This window comes from Schistocerca nitens, chromosome 2 (assembly GCF_023898315.1).
Source record: "Schistocerca nitens isolate TAMUIC-IGC-003100 chromosome 2, iqSchNite1.1, whole genome shotgun sequence".
NCBI classification, from domain to species: Eukaryota; Metazoa; Arthropoda; class Insecta; order Orthoptera; family Acrididae; genus Schistocerca; species Schistocerca nitens.
Genome location: NC_064615.1, coordinates 260,009,264 through 260,028,333, shown reverse-complemented (window position 1 = coordinate 260,028,333; position 19,070 = coordinate 260,009,264). Strand labels below are relative to the sequence as shown.

At 38.4% G+C, this 19,070-nt stretch overlaps 1 protein-coding gene across 2 annotated transcripts in view; it reads left to right on the top strand.

The window, feature by feature from the left end:
• Positions 1 to 19,070, top strand: part of LOC126235987 (uncharacterized) — a 264,030-nt gene that overhangs the window by 210,325 nt on the left and 34,635 nt on the right. For both annotated transcript variants that reach the window (XM_049944978.1, XM_049944977.1), the window contains exons 16-17: positions 1,719 to 1,810; positions 6,193 to 6,300. In XM_049944978.1, the coding sequence (XP_049800935.1) occupies positions 1,719 to 1,810; positions 6,193 to 6,300 (200 nt within the window). The remainder of the gene's footprint in view (positions 1 to 1,718; positions 1,811 to 6,192; positions 6,301 to 19,070) is intronic.

Below are 19,070 nucleotides of genomic sequence, written 5' to 3'. Positions count from 1 at the left end.
TGATGGAGGCAACATTGACTAGGCTCAATATATAACTAAATGTTCCAAGTATGTTCACAAAAAATTTCATTCTCCTCCTGCAAAAAATAAAAAAATTAGAGAAGACTGTGCAAAACTTTTTGAACCCCTTTGTATATTAACAGGGACAATAAAACATGAAGAATAATGAGAACTCCAGCAACAACAGCTCTGCCATGCACCCCACCGATTGCTACTGCTGTGCAGAAGTGCTGCTCAGTCACTGCTGCAATACTGACTATTCTTTGTGTTTTACTGTTCCTGTTAATACATATTGATAAAGTGAATGATGCACTAGACTAATATGGGACTGCTCTATTGAATAGACATATAAAATTTCATTTTAAAAATAATTTTATTCATAATGGGAAACAAATTGACACTTTACGTCGATGCTGGGCATTATGTGAAAGATGTGATGAGCAGGATTTGTTTGGGCGTACTCCAGATACATGCTGCAAAAACAATAACATCAGCGTGAAGTTAAAAACACCAAAACTCACTGAGCACAAATATGGACACAATGGATAAGAGCAGGCGGATATAAAGGGAGAAATTATTACATATATTAAGAACCTGTTTCCTGTTCTAGATGCTGCATGCTTTGCAGCACCAAGAGGAGTAAACAAAAGAAAATATAAGAAGAACCACAACTACTGAGGGGGAGAACAGATGAAAACAGAAGATTTATTTTAAACATTATACGGTTGTCAAGCAAAAACAGAAAATTGATACAAGGTCACAAAATAATGCTTGGAAGAACTAGGCTATTTAATGCATCAAAAAATGAAGAACATGTGGGAACAATGGGAAAACAGGTAGATATGGTAAAACCAATGACATGTGGCAAATGTGAATCCTTCAGAAAATTTCTCAAAATGTGTATGCGTTAACTTGGATATTGATTATTTAAATAGTACAGTAATTGCTTTAATCCATATGGAAGAGAGTTGGGAAGATTTAAGGAACTGTAGATCCAATGCTCTTTTGCCAGTGACGCACAAAATTTACATAAAAAAATCTTGATTGTCCAGAAAAAGAAAAAGAAGTTCTATAGCCAGGGCAAATGAGTTTGGAAGTGGGTCTAGCATGATAGACCATTTGCAAGTTGTAAATGAGTTGACTGGAAGAGGTGGTGGATATAAGCTGTTAATTTATAAAGTCAAATCTTTTGATATAGCTTTTGAATCTGTTTCAGTTTAGGTGTATTGACAACAGTTAGTGTAGAAGACGGAAGAAAGGAAGTCAACCTGCATACATCAGTATATTGAGCAACATGAAGACGTCTGCATCTATGTTTATGACCTAAAAGCCACCTTAGGAATGTGGCAGAGGGTACATCATGTACCACTATCATTTCTGCCCCTTGCTTTTCCACTTATGAATGGTGGACAGGAAAAATAACTGTTGATAAATTTCTGTGCGAGTTCAGATTTCACCGCTGGGTTTTTTTAATAGAGATATGTGGGAGTGAGGTTGTTGCTTGGAATATATTCTGTAGTAATTTAAACAGTAAACTGTCTACTCCAGTGAGACAAATAGTCACCTCATTCAGACTCTGATACTAATACAGATCAGTCATATGTCATTCAGCAGTGGTTCATATTACAATTAAATGATGAGTTCTTTTGTATTATTGATAACACCCACTTTTATTTGTGAGAATGAAAGATGATGAAATATCAATTTTGCCATTTTAGGAGAACCGAGGTTTCAGTGTGAGATCTGCCACAAGATATTTCAGCGTAGTGACACACTGCATGCACACCTTGCAGTTCATAGAGAGGCTCAGGTACTGTGTAGAAATTTGTGTGTGTGTGTGTGTGTGTGTGTGTGTGTGTGTGTGTGTGTGTGTGTGTGTGTGTGTGTGTTTTGTGTTATTTTCTTTCTGTAAAAAGATTTTCAACTGTAATACTTGCTTCAAATTTCAGTAAAAAGAACATGAATCTGTTGTACTAGATGCTAATTTAATTCATATGTGATATGATGATAATTATGATCATAGATGATACATGAATAAATATTAAAGGCTCTTCAGGCAGGGATGTTGAAAACAAAGGGATATGCAAAAATATAAATTATAATTTCTGGGGTGCATTTTATTTTTCTTATCTTTGCCAGATTTATAACTTAAAATGAGAGTAATAATAATTTTTAGTCTTTTATACTAGCTGTTCCACTCTAGTAGCTTACTCATGTGGAACTGATATGGGAAAATGAGGAGTTGTTACATAAATTAAGACAGAATACAAGTTCAAAAACATTGAAGCAAGTAGATTTTGTAGTAATCAGCACACAGAAGTGTGTGCTTGTGAATTAACACTGAGAAATAGTTCACTTGTCACTGTAACTATAAACAGATTCCCACTGGAAAATTTTGAACTGTTTATGAGGAATCTAGATTCCTTACTGTGCTACCTGTCAGACAGCAGTAAACAGTTAATCATCTGTGGTGACTTCAGTGTAGATTTTCTAAGGATTCTTAAAGGACAAATGATCTGGAAAACGTATTTGCATTCTACAATTTGATCTTAGTAATTAACTTTTTTAACAGGGATGAACGAAGACATTAGGACCTTAATAATGTTTTCTTGGGTGAAGCTTGAAGCAAGGAAATAACTGTGTGCCCTGGAACAAATGCTCTCTCTGATAATGATGCACAGTCAGTTAGGATAAATAACATAGTGCCTTACAGTATGGATACTCCTCAGTGGAAATCAGTTAGAACAATTAATGACTCCCGGGCCAATATTTTTAAGAATAGTTTACAAGAGATGAACTGGCATGAAATTTATAATCAACAAAATGCTAACATAGAATTTAGTCTATTCCATGGTAAATTCACATCATTATCTGAAAATAGCTGTACAGATAATGTAATCAGAAAGGACATTAAACAACCATGTAAAAAACCATGGATCACTAGAGGGATTAAAGTATCTTGTGAAAGGGAAAGGGAAATGAATCTGTTGGCAAATAAAGTAAAGCTCCTGTAGTAGTTGCACACTTAAAAAAAAACTCAAAATTACTAACGAAGGTTCTAAAAAATCAAGGAATAGGCATGGAATGTCAGAAATCAGTAATTATGACAACAGACTTAAGGCTGTATGGAGTGTAGTGAAATGAGAGACAGGACAACCAGCCACATAACAAGATAACATCACAAATGAAGTGAATGGAAGGGCTGCAAGTGATGATTCACAAGTAGCAAACATATTTAATAATCATTTCTTAAATATAGTAGAAAGCACTGGAACAAACAGTTCAAGAAAAAAATCACAAGAGTACTTGTATGATAAAAAAGTATCCCTCATATAACTCAATCATGTGAATGTATCACCAATTTCTCCTTCTGAAATTAAGAAAATTATACATTTTCTCAAATTTAAAAGCACATCTGGTGGTGATGGTGTTTCCAATACATTACTACAGATTTGGTCCCATATAATAAGCCTGGTCTTACCTGAAATATGTAATGCATCACTGACTCAAGGAATTTTTCCAAAGACAGAAATAAGCCATTGATAAACCCCTCTATAAGAAAGGTGCTAAGAGAGATGTTGATAACTACTGACCTGTATCACAGCTCACATCATTTTCTAAAATTTTTGATAAGATGGTGTAGTCTAGAATAGTAGCTCACCTTAGTAGCAGTAATATCCTCAGCAAATCACAGTTTGTGTTTCAGAAGAGTTGCTTTACTGATAATGCCATTTATATATTCACTCACCAGATTTTACAAGCACTAAATAATAAAATGGTGCTGACTGATGTTTTCTGTGGCCTATTTAAGGCATTTGACTGTGTGAATTACAGTATTCTCTTAGATAAATTGAAGTTGAATGGGATTGATGGTATGGCCAACCAATGAATAATATCATATTTAACCAAAAAAATGTAGAAAGCTGTGGTTAATAATTCAATCAATATAGTCCAGGGACATGATTCTGAGTGGAGAGAACTCACATATGGGGTTCCCCAAGGCTCAGTCTTAGGTCTGCTATTGTTCCCCTTACATGTAAACAATCTTATGTGTAATAAATAACGAGAAGAATTAGTTCTTTTTGCAGATGACACTAGTATCATAATCAAGCCAAGCATACACACAGAAGCAGAAGAAGTGGTAAATAAAGCTCTTAAAAGTTCCATTGACTGGTTTTCTGTGAATGCCCTCACTCCCAATTTTTAAAAGACACAATATATTCAGTTCTTGACCTCTAGAGGTACTACACTAATGATAAGTATGAAACATGGTGATGCAATAATAAACAGGGTGGAAACTTCAAAATTCTGAGGTGTCCATATTGATGAAAAATTTAAACCGGAAAAACCACATTTTGTAACTTCTAAAACAACTTAGTTCAGCCACATTTTCATAAAAGAGAAAGGTTGGTACTTAGTCTTAAAGCACCACATCTAATTTTGTGCTTTGTTTTATGTATGTAATTGATTTTCTAATTTATTTCAACTGTTATTAGTTAGTGTCTGTTGTTATAGGGTGAAATCAGTGATTGTTTCGTAACTTAAATTCTATTGTTCACAATATAAATTCTGTGGTAATTATAAACATTTGGAGGAACAGCTAATAGTATTCTTAAAGGATCTATTTGGCTCTATTCAAAAACATCTTAGCAGAGCCAGCCCTTAGTTAATTCCAAAGTAATTAACAGTTTTGTGAAAAGTATTGTTTGTGTAACGATATCTGTTAATTTCATTATTTAAACAAAGAATTTGGCCTAACCCTTGTAGTAGAAGTAACTGTTAAAAGGAATGAATTTTTTGATGTATTCAGTTACTTTAATGACTTTCTGTAAATTAAACATCAAAACATCAAAAAGTGTGCAGTTTCAGTGACTATTATTCTGATGATATATAAGGGTCCGATTTTTGGTCACAAGTCAGTCAGTCCAAGGCCGAGTTTCAGACGAGGAACCTGTATTGTTTAGACCAAGAGCAACGCATCAATGTAACTGTGAAATAAGTGTAACACAATTAGGCCATGTGTTAAAACAACAACAGTGTCTGTTCCGTATGTACCTTATTATTCTACAAGAACTGTGAACCGTGTGGTTAGGCTTTTACTGCTCGTAGATGTTAACAGTAATCTGTTGTAGCAGTATGTGGATGTTTGCCTGCAACCTATTAATGAGGCTTATCAAAGGTTAAACAACAGTGCACTGGCCATATAACTGTGTATTATTGAGGAGGCTGTGAACAGTGAAAGTAAAGAACTGTGAAATGCAAACGTGCACCGGTCAGCTACATCATTTAAAGTAGTCAATGTTGATCTTCCAACCCCCATTTTTCAGCCAGTGTAGAAAAGCAGTCGATACCGAGGACAACAAACGAAGAAATAAAGCAGGCGAGCATCACATGTTCTGGGGTAACTCTTTAGTTATCATTGTTAATGTTTGTTAAAACTTTTATTTTGTCATATAATCTCCAGAGAAGCATACATTAACAAGTATGATAATAAACTTTCATCAATTTTGTCAAAAAGATTTAAATGTACCCATTCCACACTCTTCTTCAGTTGTACTCCACAGTTGCTAAATGCATCTTTTTTCTCCTAGACAAACATATATCATCATAATCTCTTCTCTTATGCTATAGATAACACTTTCTCACGGAAATAATTGGTTTCTTAACTATTACATTCAAGCTTTACATACACCTTTGCCTTAGATACCACTTCATTTTAGGCCTGCATTTCTCTTTGTGCTATTTCCACTGTTGAAAACCACATATTCAACTACATTTCTAAAACAAAATGACAAATGTTTTTCCATGTTATTTTAACCACTATGCTGCTGAATAAAGAAAAATATTGAAATAGGTCAAGATGACAAATGGATTGAGTGAATTATGTGCAAGCTCCCTTTCTCTTTTTGTCTGTGTTTGTGAGTCAAAAGAAACACTGAATGGGGAGCTTGTCTGATATTTTTATTATTCACTGTCATGGTGAACCAAAATTCTTACATTTCCGTCTTCGACTCAGCAATGAAAGTCAATTATTTCTGTACTAGATTCAAAGCTATCTTCCACAATTTCAACATCCTCAGAGGGTGGATAAATAAGTATTGTATTTTTATATTTTCTTTGCAGCTTATTTTGATATCAACTGTTTTTCTTGAATTTTTGTCTTGCATGCTACAAAACTTTTTTCTCCCATAGGTTCCTTGCCCTGTATGCCAGAAGAAAGTAAAAACTAAGAAATCACTTGCTGTTCATATGAGACAGCACATGGGAACACGCCTGTTTAAATGTGATCAGTGTGGAAAGGTAATCATTAATTGTAATAGTGGTAACATAAATACACTAATTTGCTCTAACACACTGTATCTTACCTGTTTTTGATCATGATGTTTAATAGTTAATTGTTTATAAATTAGAAGTTTATGTTTTTGTACACTAGATGTGTACAGATATGTTTGAGTATTTTTTCGTACTATTACTAAAGACTAAGGGGTGCCACATGGAGAAATACTGGAAGTACGCAGTACATATGACATGAGAGCTTCATGTTATGTTGGTTTGATTTCAGACAAAAGAAGACACGCTAAGTTGCAGACAGGCACAATTAAAGTGACACTTATGTGAAGCTTTCAGCCACAGCCGTCATCAGCAACAGAGGAACACACACCATTCATACGCAAAAGCAAGCACACCTCATGCACACATTACCACCAACTCCAGCGTCTCAGACTGGCATTCCAACTCGAGATGCTGGAGTTGGTGGTCATGTGTGCATGAGGTGTGCTTGCTTGTGTGTATGAATGGTGTGTGTTTCTCTTTAGCTGATGATGGCTGTAGCTGAAAGCTTTACATAAGTGTCTTTTTGATTGTGTCTGTCTGCAACTTAATGTGTCTTCATTATGGTCTTTTTATATATTGTTGATATTCATACCTGGAGTTTCCATTGTTTTATTTCACATAAATTCTCCTTAATCCTTTGAGAATGTTCAAATTAAAATTGGTAACAGTAACTGTGAGACAGTTATAGCAGCAATGATTATCAAAGTACAATGGGCAACTAAAACAAGTAGCAAGATTTATTTTTTCAGTAAATAGATAAAAAGGGAGTCATCTCTCAATATGGAACTTGAAACTTTTAACAAGGGCACTAAGTATAAACTTACGGTAGTGCTTAATCTTCTCTTCAGTTGTGTGAACCAGTTCATCAGTAACCACAGACGGGTGTCCATTTCGTTCTACATTGTGCACTTGATCACGTCCTTCATTGAACAGTCTGACCCATCACCTAACCATTGAATCACTCATAGCATTTTGTCTGTAAACCTCGCAGATTTGCTGATGAATTTCCTTTGGTTTAATTTTCTTTGCATTTAGAAAAAAAATCACATATCTGATTTCACATGCGGTGGCATTTTCAATTACGGTTGACATTATAAAGAAGCACTATGAAGCACATGTCATCAGCAGTGATCTGAAAATGGCGTGCAAGTCTTCTCCTTGAGTCAGAGTAAATGCCGCACATGCTAGGAACTGCAATCGTAGCGCTGCCGCAGATAGAAATGGAAAAGGAACTTACTTTGTGGATGACCCTTGTATTTCAACAGTGAATCATCAGCGAGAGCTTTATTGTTGAGTACACATTCACTACAGTGCAATCAACCTCACTTTGAATAAGAAAAATATCCCTTCTAATGGTAACAAACAAAAGATAGCTTTGATTGTCTAGATTGGAAAGCCTGATGTTAGTTGGTTTGCTTTGTATCTGGACATGGCATGGTGAGCGCCATGCCTGTTGAACTTAGCAGGTTCTGCAAATGTTGGACATTTAGTAGGCTTTGGCCCCAAAGACAGCATGCAGTTAGTGACTTTTACAACTGAACACAACTTTCTGCAGACATTTTCAATGGTTTATAGTGGGGTTTGCACCCTGAAACTTGTTCCATTGCATAGGTGCTGAAAAAATCTATGCGGCAGTACATCCAAATCAAAACTGACAAAAAATGCATTTAGCAGCTTTTGCGTCAAGGCTGCTCAAAGATAGTGAGCTATCTCAAACAGAATGTTCTCCTCCATGCCAAGCAGCATGGATTCTGAAAATTAACCATGTAAAACCCATCTCATACTTTTGTTACATGACATACTGAGATCCTTAGATCAAGGCGGTCAGGTAGATGTAGTATTTCTCAATTTCTGAAAAGTGTTTGATTCAATACCTTATCTACACTGATTATCAAAAGTACGATCATACAGGGTATCAAGTTAAATTTGTGACTGGAACATTTGATTCAATACCTTATCTACACTGATTATCAAAAGTATGATCATACAGGGTATATAGTTAAATTTATGTCTGGATTGAGGAATTTGTGGCAGGGAGAATGCAACATGTTGTTGTAGATGGAGAGTCATCAACAGATGTATAAGTACCTGTAGGTGTGCCACTGGAAGTGTGTTGCAATCTTTGTGTTCATGATATTTATTAATGACCATGCATACATTATTAATAGTAATTAAAAAAAGCATTGTATCCTGTGACAATAATATCAGTGAATCACATTTGGAATTGGTCAACTGCTGCAAACAGCTGGATGTAACACTTTGCAGGGATTTGAAATGGGGTGATCGTGGGTAAAGCAGGTGATAGACTTCAGTTTATCAGTAGAATACTATGGAAACACAATCGTTGTACAAAAGAAATTGCTTACAAATCACTCGGGCATCCCATCCTAGAATATTGCTGAAGTGCGTGGGATCTAACCAAATAGGACTAACAGGGGATATTTAACATATACACAGAAGGGGAGCACAAACTAGTTATTTGATCCATGGCAGAGTGTTACAGAAGAAGCTGAACTGGCAGACTCTGGTAGATACACATAAACTGTCCTGAGAAAGCCTATTATCAAAGTTCAAGAACTCAGTGTAAGTGATGACTCTAGGAATGTACAACAACTCTCTATGGTATCACTCCCATAGGAAATGTGAGGACAAGATTAATAACGAGGACAAGATTAATTGGAGCATGCACAGAGCCATTTAAACACTCATTCTTCCTGTGCTCCATACATGAATGGAACAGGAAAAAAATCCTAATAACTGGTACAGGAGAGATACCCTCTGCCATGCTCTTCATAGTGTTTTGCAGAGTTTAGATGTAGATGTAGCTGTAGATGATGCTGCCATAGATGTAGAAACTGATGTTTGTGGCAGTCTGGAGGATGTGTCTTGTCAGTTTTGGTGAAAGTGGATTATAGACATCAAACATTTCCATACCTTTGTTCAAAACAATGATGGTGGTCTTAGATGGAAAAGTTCTGCTTATCTGGCCACTCATTACGTTGATCAGCATTTCTGTGCTGTCGCTTATGTGGATGTAAACATGTGGAATTTGTGGTGACTTTACTGTTAGACCACAGCTGATACTAAGTACTGCACAAAAAATGCAGTGAGTGTTCTTCCAGCCATAGTGATTTATTTTGTAAACAAAGACATGGTGTCATGTATGTAGGAGTACACTGCAGCTGCTGGCGCTGCCTCCACTGGCTACCATGCCTCAGCATTCCTAGGAGGGTGTCCATATTGAGTCTTCTGGACCATCTGTGCGGAATATGTGGTTAATCGTAGTGGACGCACTTTCCATATTCCCCTTCATCTCCTGCATGACCTCGAACACCATCCGGTCCACAATCATTGCTGTCAAAGCTATTTTCTCCATTGAGAACTCCCCTGCAATGTTTATGGATGGTAGTGGCCTACAGTTTCACCCGAGGTAATCATAGACTTCAGCTTAGTGAATGGAAAAGATCATTCTTACAAGTCTTCCTTTCACCCTCCTTCCAGTGAGGAGGCAAAGCAGTTCATGAGTACATTCAGTCAACAACTATAAAAGAGCTTATGCACTAACAATAACATGAATGATGCACTCCATAGAGTCCTACCATCTTACCATATCACTCCTGTCAAGAGCCACTCATCAGCCAAAATCCTCCATGGGTGAAGATCTTTTTCCACAGCCACCTCTGCGGCACTTTCCAGCCATGATTCTGGGCAGTGCCATTTGACCTTCTCTTGTCCAATGCTATGTGTAAACTTGATGCACGCACTACCACCGCCAGCATGGTATGTTTTCCAACACTTTGAGGGTGGCCCTAAGGGATACCAGAGCCCCAGCTTTACTGCAGCAGCTGTTTGTGGGAAATTTCCATTGAGCGAGATATCCTGCCACCACTAATTGAGGCCCCACCCATCCTAGACCCTGAGGTGTCCATGAACAGAGACATAGACTGAGATATCACGGATGTCCAATCACCTCTGGATGATCCAACTGTGTTGGAGCCCATGGAGAGGGTGCTTGCATCTCTTCCACTCTTCCCAATTTCCTCATTTCCCCATTCACTGGACACCCAAGCACTACCCTGCTTGCCATTTGTGACTGCCCAGGCTGTTTAAAGAGGAGGATGGAGGGAGGGAGGGGAGGGGGTGAAGTAGAGGATGTAGTCATATCACCCATAGCAGGAGGTATGAGTAACATGACTAATGGGCTAACCAGCTGAACCATGTGACCTGCGTTTAAGGCCTCTGCATTGCTGCAACAGACAAATGGCTGCTGAGCGAGGAACACCACTGACCTCTGGCGGTGAGGTCATATCACATTCTGGGATTTCAGACTTTGGATCTTTGGACTACTTCTGGATGGAATATTTAATGCTGGTGAAAACCCAGATGGTCCAGTCAAATAGCAGATATACCTTCGAAAAGGTGGGGTAGAAGAGTTTATTTTTTCTACTCGTTCATTTGGTTGAAAAGATTAGAAAACCGAGTTTTGCCAACAAAATTTCTCTTGGGAAAACTTTCTGCAGTCAAAAAACTTGGAAAATTTCGGCCTTTTTTCAGTTTTTTCAAAATATCTCAGTTTTTTTGCTGCTATCACTTTAACATCTATTTTTTTTAAAGAGCACAAAATTCTCTACAAATTTGATTCTTGTCATTTTTTTCTACTCCCAATATCTAAGGTGCTACGGAGCCTCAAAAAATCCCAATTTTTTCAAATTTTGAGCATAGTGGCAAGATACCTTATTTTTGAACACTATTCTTTCAGTTTCTGTTTGTGTAGTATAAATACATTATACATCATGTTATATGTTGGAATTTACCACTTCACTTTCAGGTATTCAATTTCTCTGTATGCAACATGAGGATTGCTGGGAACCCAACTATTGTGATTTTTCACTATGGGCCACGTCAGCCCTGGTATTTGTAAAACTATAAATATAAAAATACATCATTAAGACACACACACACACACACACACACACACACACACACACACACACACACACACACACACAAAATAAATTGTCTCAGGAAACTGAACTATTATTAGCTGCAAATAGGCAACCTAATTAGGTAGGTAATTATTCTTGTGTATAAAAGCCACACAGTTGACATTAAAAATAAGTAGCTTTATTACAATTAAAATGCATTGTCAGTTACTAAAAAATGTTGGCAGTTCTGGGTGTGTAATACTTGTTATATCGCATTTTAGCGCACTTGAGACAGATATGAGCATCACTTCCAACGTTTTGATGGGCCAGGTTCCTTAGTGTCACCAGAAATACCTTGAGTTACAGATTCAGAGTCTGTACATAGAGTTGATCCCAGATTGACCTCTTCTTTAAACAGCGAGTCAGCCTCAGCAAGTTCGTTGATTTTGTCAGCGGTTTCCTCAACATCCTCCATAACATCTTCTTCACTGTCTTCATATAAAAATTTTGGCACATTTTCACAGTTGACCCCAATACATTTCTTGCAAATTGAAGAACATTTCAAACCCGCTTTTCTGCAGGAGCACGCTCCGCCACAGTTCAGCTTGCATGAGCATGAAAAATGTGAAGAAGAGCTTCAGGTGCTGGATCTTGGTTCATTATAATGGGTAATGGACCATGGTCACTGTGATTCCATACCCATTTCTCAGGAGGTTTCCAGTTTCCCATCCAACTTTGGACTTGTTGGTAAGTCCACAACGAATGATGTTGTGCAGCATCTTGTGTAGGTGGCAAACATGCAAGATTCAGTTTGCTTTTTGTGGCAGAGTTGGCAAATAGCTGGTACCGCAAATGGTCTAGTGTGTGGGAACTGCTGACACCTCCACTATACAATGCGATAGTAACCTGTTCTCCTGCTGTTATTATTTCTTCACGGGTAGCATGTGGTTTATTGAAGCGCTGAGGTTAGGTGTTCATTTTTCGCAACGATATTGCAGCACTTAATTGTTCCTTGATCAAAAAAAGTGGATGTTGTATCACATCTGCTAAAGGCATGAGTGAACAGAATATATTCACTGTCAAACTTGTAAGATGCAGTGGAAAACCACTTGTCTTCTGCATTTCCTCTTCCTGGCTTTAAGAAAAATAAGTTTTCAATGCCTTGCCACAAACCGGTTATGAGCACAAGCAGGTCAACATCTTCTCCTACAATGACAACACTTCCAAAATCTTTGGTTCTTGAAATGGCAGATGTCACAATCATAACGTCAGCATCTTCTTGTTCTTGTTGCACTTCAATGCTACACTCCAAAAATTCCTTTTTAATAAGTGTGATCAAAGGCATCTTGTTTCGTTCATTGTACAAGAACTTGTCCTGAGGGACTTGGTTCACCATCTCTGATTCAACCACAATGTCAACCGAAGAATGTTTTTTGGACCTACAAATCCTCTCAGCACTCTTTGTGCTGCATTTGTCTCCATCACATGGATACCCATCAAATACAATAGCAAATTGAGATCCAAAATGACATTGCAGGTAAGAAACATAGCTTTGGGCTATTGACTTGAATCAAACATTTCGAGTCCAAGTCACTTTGTGGATAAGGTACCCTCCATCAATGACAAAAAATTTACTTGGTCCACCTGACTTCACATTTTCCACTGGAACGAAGGCATTGTAGAATGAAGATTTTGTTCCTTTTCGCATGCCTGTTTCTGAGAATATGGACATTGGGTAAGGAGCAAGTTCATATTTCAGAAAGGCTTTTAACTCTTCTTCACTTTGTTTCATTAAACAAATCCTTTGGAAAAGAGTTAAAGGATCAACAGGAGTAATTTTAGTGCTCCCAGATTTTACAGAATTGAACGCAGAAAGGAGAGTCACAACTTTATCTTTTCTGCAGAACTTTACATCATGGAAATTGTCACCAACTATTCTTTTCATGCCTTTTTCCCCCCTCTTCGTGACACATATGACAATTAACATCCTCCATTCCGACAACACCACTGCTGATAGACATTATATAATCACTTTCAGGGAAGGGAGGGTGCACTGAAAACCAATCACACAGCTTACGCAAGTCTATGCCATCTCGTTTGATGCGACAACTTCTTGCATCTACAGGCTGTTCTGATGTTACTGCACTCACTTTGCAATACGACTCAATTTCTTCACAAATGTTCTGCATGTGAATCATACCCAATGTCCATCTGGTTTATACACTATCCATAATTCCTCGGCCAGAAGTAAGTCCTCAAGAACTCTTCATGGTTCTCATCAATTTTTGTTCTATACTCATGTCAGAAGCAACCCCTGACCAATACTTTTCTGATTGCCGGATTGTAAAATGTCTTTTTGTTGTGAACTTCTCATATGCACTCATATTACATATCGTAACACAAATAAACTTCACGCAATCCGACGTGAATGTGTTTGTAGTAACTAAATATGATGCTGTTTGTCCTGGCCCTGTAGCAGAGTGAGATGGTAAATTCCAATGAATAACATGATGAGTAATATGTTTATACTACACAAATAGAAACTGAAATAACAGTGTTCAAAAATTAGGTAATTTGCCACTTTGCTCGAAATTTGAAAAATTGGTATTTTTTGATGCACTATAGCGCCTTAGATACTGGGAGTAGAAAAAAATGGTAAGAATCAAATTTGTAGAGAATTTTGTGCTCTTTAAAAAAGAAAATAGACGTCAAAGTGATAGGAGCAAATGAAACAGATATTTTGAAAAAAACTGAAAAAAGTCTGAAATTTTCGAAGTTTTTTGACTGCAGAAAGTTTTCCCAAGAGAAATTTTGTTGGCAAAACTTGGTTTTCTAACCTTTCCAACAATATGAACGAGTTAAAAAAATAAAATCTTCTACCCCACCTTTTGCAAGGTACAGGCTTTTTTTCTGACAGTTTCACTGGACTAAGAACTTTACTGGGACTTTCTAGATGTTTCTTAGGCAGTGTATTCATCTATTCATTGATGGTTTGATTAGGACTGGTTTTGCTCATAGTGTTTTTGGACTTTATCAGTAAATGCTGTATGCTGTTCCAAACAGGAACTGTTGTTGTTGTTGTGGTCTTCAGTCCTGAGACTGGTTTGATGCAGCTCTCCATGCTACTCTATCCTGTGCAAGCTTTTTCATCTCCCAGTACCTACTGCAACCTACATCCTTCTGAATCTGCTTAGTGTATTCATCTCTTGGTCTCCCTCTACGATTTTTACCCTCCACGCTGCCCTCCAATACTAAATTGGTGATCCCTTGATGCCTCAGAACATGTCCTACCAACCGATCTCTTCTTCTGGTCAAGTTGTGCCACAAACTTCTCTTCTCCCCGATCCTATTCAACACTTCCTCATTAGTTATGTGATCTACCCATCTAATCTTCAGCATTCTTCTGTAGCACCACATTTCGAAAGCTTCTATTCTCTTCTTGTCCAAACTATTTATCGTCCATGTTTCACTTCCATATATGGCTACACTCCATACAAATACTTTCAGAAATGACTTCCTGACACTTAAATCTATACTCGATGTTAAAAAATTTCTCTTCTTCAGAAACGCTTTCCTTGCCATTGCCAGTCTACATTTTATATCCTCTCTACTTCGACCATCATCAGTTATTTTGCTCCCCAAATAGCAAAACTCCTTTACTACTTTAAGTGTCTCATTTCCTAATCTAATTCTCTCAGCATCACCCGACTTAATTAGACTATATTCCATTATCCTTGTTTTGCTTTTGTTGATGTTCATCTTATATCCTCCTTTCAAGACACTGTCCATTCCATTCAACTGCTCTTCCAAGTCCTTTGCTGTCTCTGACAGAATTACAATGTCATCGGCGAACCTCAAAGTTTTTATTTCTTCTCCATGAATTTTAATACCTACTCTGAATTTTTCTTTTGTTTCCTTTACTGCTTGCTCAATATACAGCTTGAACAACATCGGGGAGAGGCTACAACCCTGTCTTACTCCCTTCCCAACCACTGCTTCCCTTTCATGTCCCTCGACTCTTATAACTGCCATCTGGTTTCTGTACAAATTGTAAATAGCCTTTCGCTCCCTGTATTTTACCCCTGCCACCTTTAGAATTTGAAAGAGAGTATTCCAGTCAACATTGTCAAAAGCTTTCTCTAAGTCTACAAATGCTAGAAACGTAGGTTTGCCTTTCCTTAATCTTTCTTCTAAGATAAGTCATAAGGTCAGTATTGCCTCACGTGTTCCAGTGTTTCTACGGAATCCAAACTGATCTTCCCCGTGGTTGGCTTCTACTAGTTTTTCCATTCGTCTGTAAAGAATTCGTGTTAGTATTTTGCAGCTGTGACTTATTAAACTGATAGTTCGGTAATTTTCACATCTGTCAACACCTGCTTTCTTTGGGATTGGAATTATTATATTCTTCTTGAAGTCTGAGGGTATTTCACCTGTTTCATACATCTTGCTCACCAGATGGTAGAGTTTTGTCAGGACTGGCTCTCCCAAGGCCGTCAGTAGTTCCAATGGAATGTTGTCTACTCCGGGGGCCTTGTTTCGACTCAGGTCTTTCAGTGCTCTGTCAAACTCTTCACGCAGTATCATATCTCCCATTTCATCTTCATCTACATCCTCTTCCATTTCCATAAAATTGTCCTCAAGTACATCGCTCTTGTATAGACCCTCTATATACTCCTTCCACCTTTCTGCTTTCCCTTCTTTGCTTAGAACTGGGTTTCCATCTGAGCTCTTGATATTCATACAAGTGGTTCTCTTATCTCCAAAGGTCTCTTTAATTTTCCTGTAGGCAGTATCTATCTTACCCCTAGTGAGATAGGCCTCTAAATCCTTACATTTGTCCTCTAGCCATCCTTGCTTATCCATTTTGCACTTCCTGTCGATCTCATTTTTGAGACGTTTGTATTCCTTTTTGCCTGCTTCATTTACTGCATTTTTATATTTTCTCCTTTCATCAATTAAATTCAATATTTCTTCTGTTACCCAAGGATTTCTACTAGCCCTCGTCTTTTTACCTACTTGATCCTCTGCTGCCTTCGCTACTTCATCCCTCAAAGCTACCCATTCTTCTTCTACTGTAGTTCTATGCAGTTTTATGCAACTCACATTGGATTGTGACTGCTGTCCATTGGTTTGGATTCTCAGCATGTTTGTGTTGTTTGTCTTATAGCCATCTGCAGCTTGAGACATGTCAAAGTCCATGCTGATTTTCTCATTGTGTAATGTTGTAGACAAGCAACCTACGGTTTCCTGGTAGGACAAAATTGTGTTCATAGAATGTACATGTGCACACAATAGCAGTTGTGGTGCTTTCATGCAGTTAACTAAGTCTGTATGCAAAAGTTAGTCACTGTAAGTAAGCACAGCCTATGTAAATAACTAGAATCAATGAATCTGGCACACAAGTCCATATCGTGGTCATGACCATCATAGGACAGCAAGTAAACAATCATAAGAACAGTCCAGAGGTGAAGTCTACTAACAACAAGACATCAATAGTTATGGCTGTAGGCACTGTAGGCAAGATGCATTATCACTGATGTATCACACAGAGAAAGACTAGAATGTGAGCAGGGTGCAGGACAGGCATGTGTGGTCTGCCATGGTTGGTTATCAGGGAGGGCAATGTCTGAGCTGACAGCACTGCTCCTTCATGCAGATGCCAGATACACTGCCCAGCATGTCATCATTGACACACACCATACAGCATTTCTTCTCCTTCAGTTATGATATATGGGCAGAAATGATCCTCTTTGTGTTGGCTCTTATGGGATGGAAAAGGGGGGGGGGGGGCACATAAGGTGAAGGATCAAGTGGTAACTCCATTTTTTCATGCACAATGTTATTGTCCAAGAAAGATGCAGCCAGCAGTATCGTGTCAGTTAAATTGGCTTCTGGGAAGAGGATCACTAGACTGTTGTAATATATGGCAGGCTGAGAGTCTCAGTTGCAGCTACTGGTTCGGACTAGAATCCACACTGCGGCTGCAGTGGTGGAGATGGTGCTGGGCTCTGTGATATCCTGCTAAAGCCACACATGCTCCCTGCATTATTCTAAACATACTTATTCATAGATCTTGGTAAACATCCATCATTCATCTGCACAACAATAATGGAAATTCCTGGATGGAATAATACGCAAAATAAGGGAAAGGCAACCACTCACCTGTAGAGGACTGATGTGTGATACATAGAAACGTGTAACAGAAAACAGTGTTCTCACTAGTTTTCAAGTTCATTCTTTTTTTCTAGCAAAAGTACACACATTCATGCATATAACTATACAGACATCCAAACGTATACTCCCGCAGCTGCAGGAGTGTACATTTAAACATCTGTATGGCTGTGCATGTAAAAGTGTGTACTTTTATAAGGAAGAAAGTAACAGCTCAAAAACTAGTGTGGACACTGTTTTCTCTTTTGTGTTTCTGTGCATCACACATCAGTCCCCTATAGGTGAGTGGTTGCCTTTTCCTTATTTTAGCAGCATCCATCTGTTCTCTGTGAGAAAGCTTCTGTTACTATTCTGTGCTTTTATGAATTAGACAGTAGATGTTGAGTAATTGACAAGCATTTTCATAAAATATTCTGTCTCTTCTTGGTACACTTACGATACATCAAGAAAATCACATTACTCAGTCTTGGATTCTACTGTGTTCATGGCAGTAAATGTTCCTGCGTCATGCCTGGCAGCCTGCTGTTGCTACCATCGCCTAGTAAAATTGCTGCTTTAACCTGTTCATAATCTCGTTTCTTTTAGGATCTACTTAATTGTTCTACACACAGCGTAAAATTTCTCAATTTTGTTTAATATCCAAATTAGCAGTTGCAGGTTGCCTATCTGATGGCTTCCAGGGCAACAAAAATTTGATTTTCAATTTTGTACATAATTATTGACCAAATTGGAAATTTTAAATGCTGTCATAATCTATTCACTAAATAATACAATCTTATGTTAGAAGTTTAATACAACAACACAAGTATTACAGTTAGAAACTATGTTTATCTTGAGGCAGTGTGACCGAGTACTCATATGTACCTGGACTATATTCATCTGGGTTACTCCCTCCCTGCGGGTCCGGGGGTTAGAATAGGCCTGAGGTATTCCTGCCTGTCGTACGAGGCTACTAAAAGGAGTTTCACATGTTTCGGCCTTTATGTGATGGTCCCCTGTATGGTTTGACCTCCATTCTTCAAAATTTTCCCAAAGAGCAAGCCAATTGGGGAAGGGTGCCTTACAAGGTGCATCGTGTCCATCATGCATTGAGATTTTTAGCCCACTTTCTTGTCATCGCATTGCAATCCTGCCCATTCTCCATCTCTTGAGCGAGGACAACTTCCTGGGTGCATTTTCCACCATGCATTATGCAGTGCCAATTTCTGCATTGGCGATGACCATGGACTTCTTTGCACCTGATATCCAGCACAGTAGCCCGTCCATTGTGGTGGGGCCACCATGTACCCTGTTAGTTGTAGCCCCCTGACCACACAGGGATTGCTCTGCTGATGCCTGCACTGTTAACTCCCCATGTATGCCAAGGGGTAGATGCCCATCCCCCTGGGGCATCGGGACTCCCAGCAATGGCCATCCTGCCACGTGGCCTTTGCTGTGGCTGGATGGCTCCCATAGGGAGGGTCCCTGGTCGGAGTGGGCGGCATCAGGGCGGATGACATGTGATGAAGCGTAGTCCATCATCTCTTGCTGGTGGTGAAACACCAGCAGTCTCTAAGCGATCATGAGCTCAATTCAACGCACAGAAGTATGACCCCAAATCGTTCCCCTCCCTGGCCACACCATGAGAGGAACGTCAGGCTA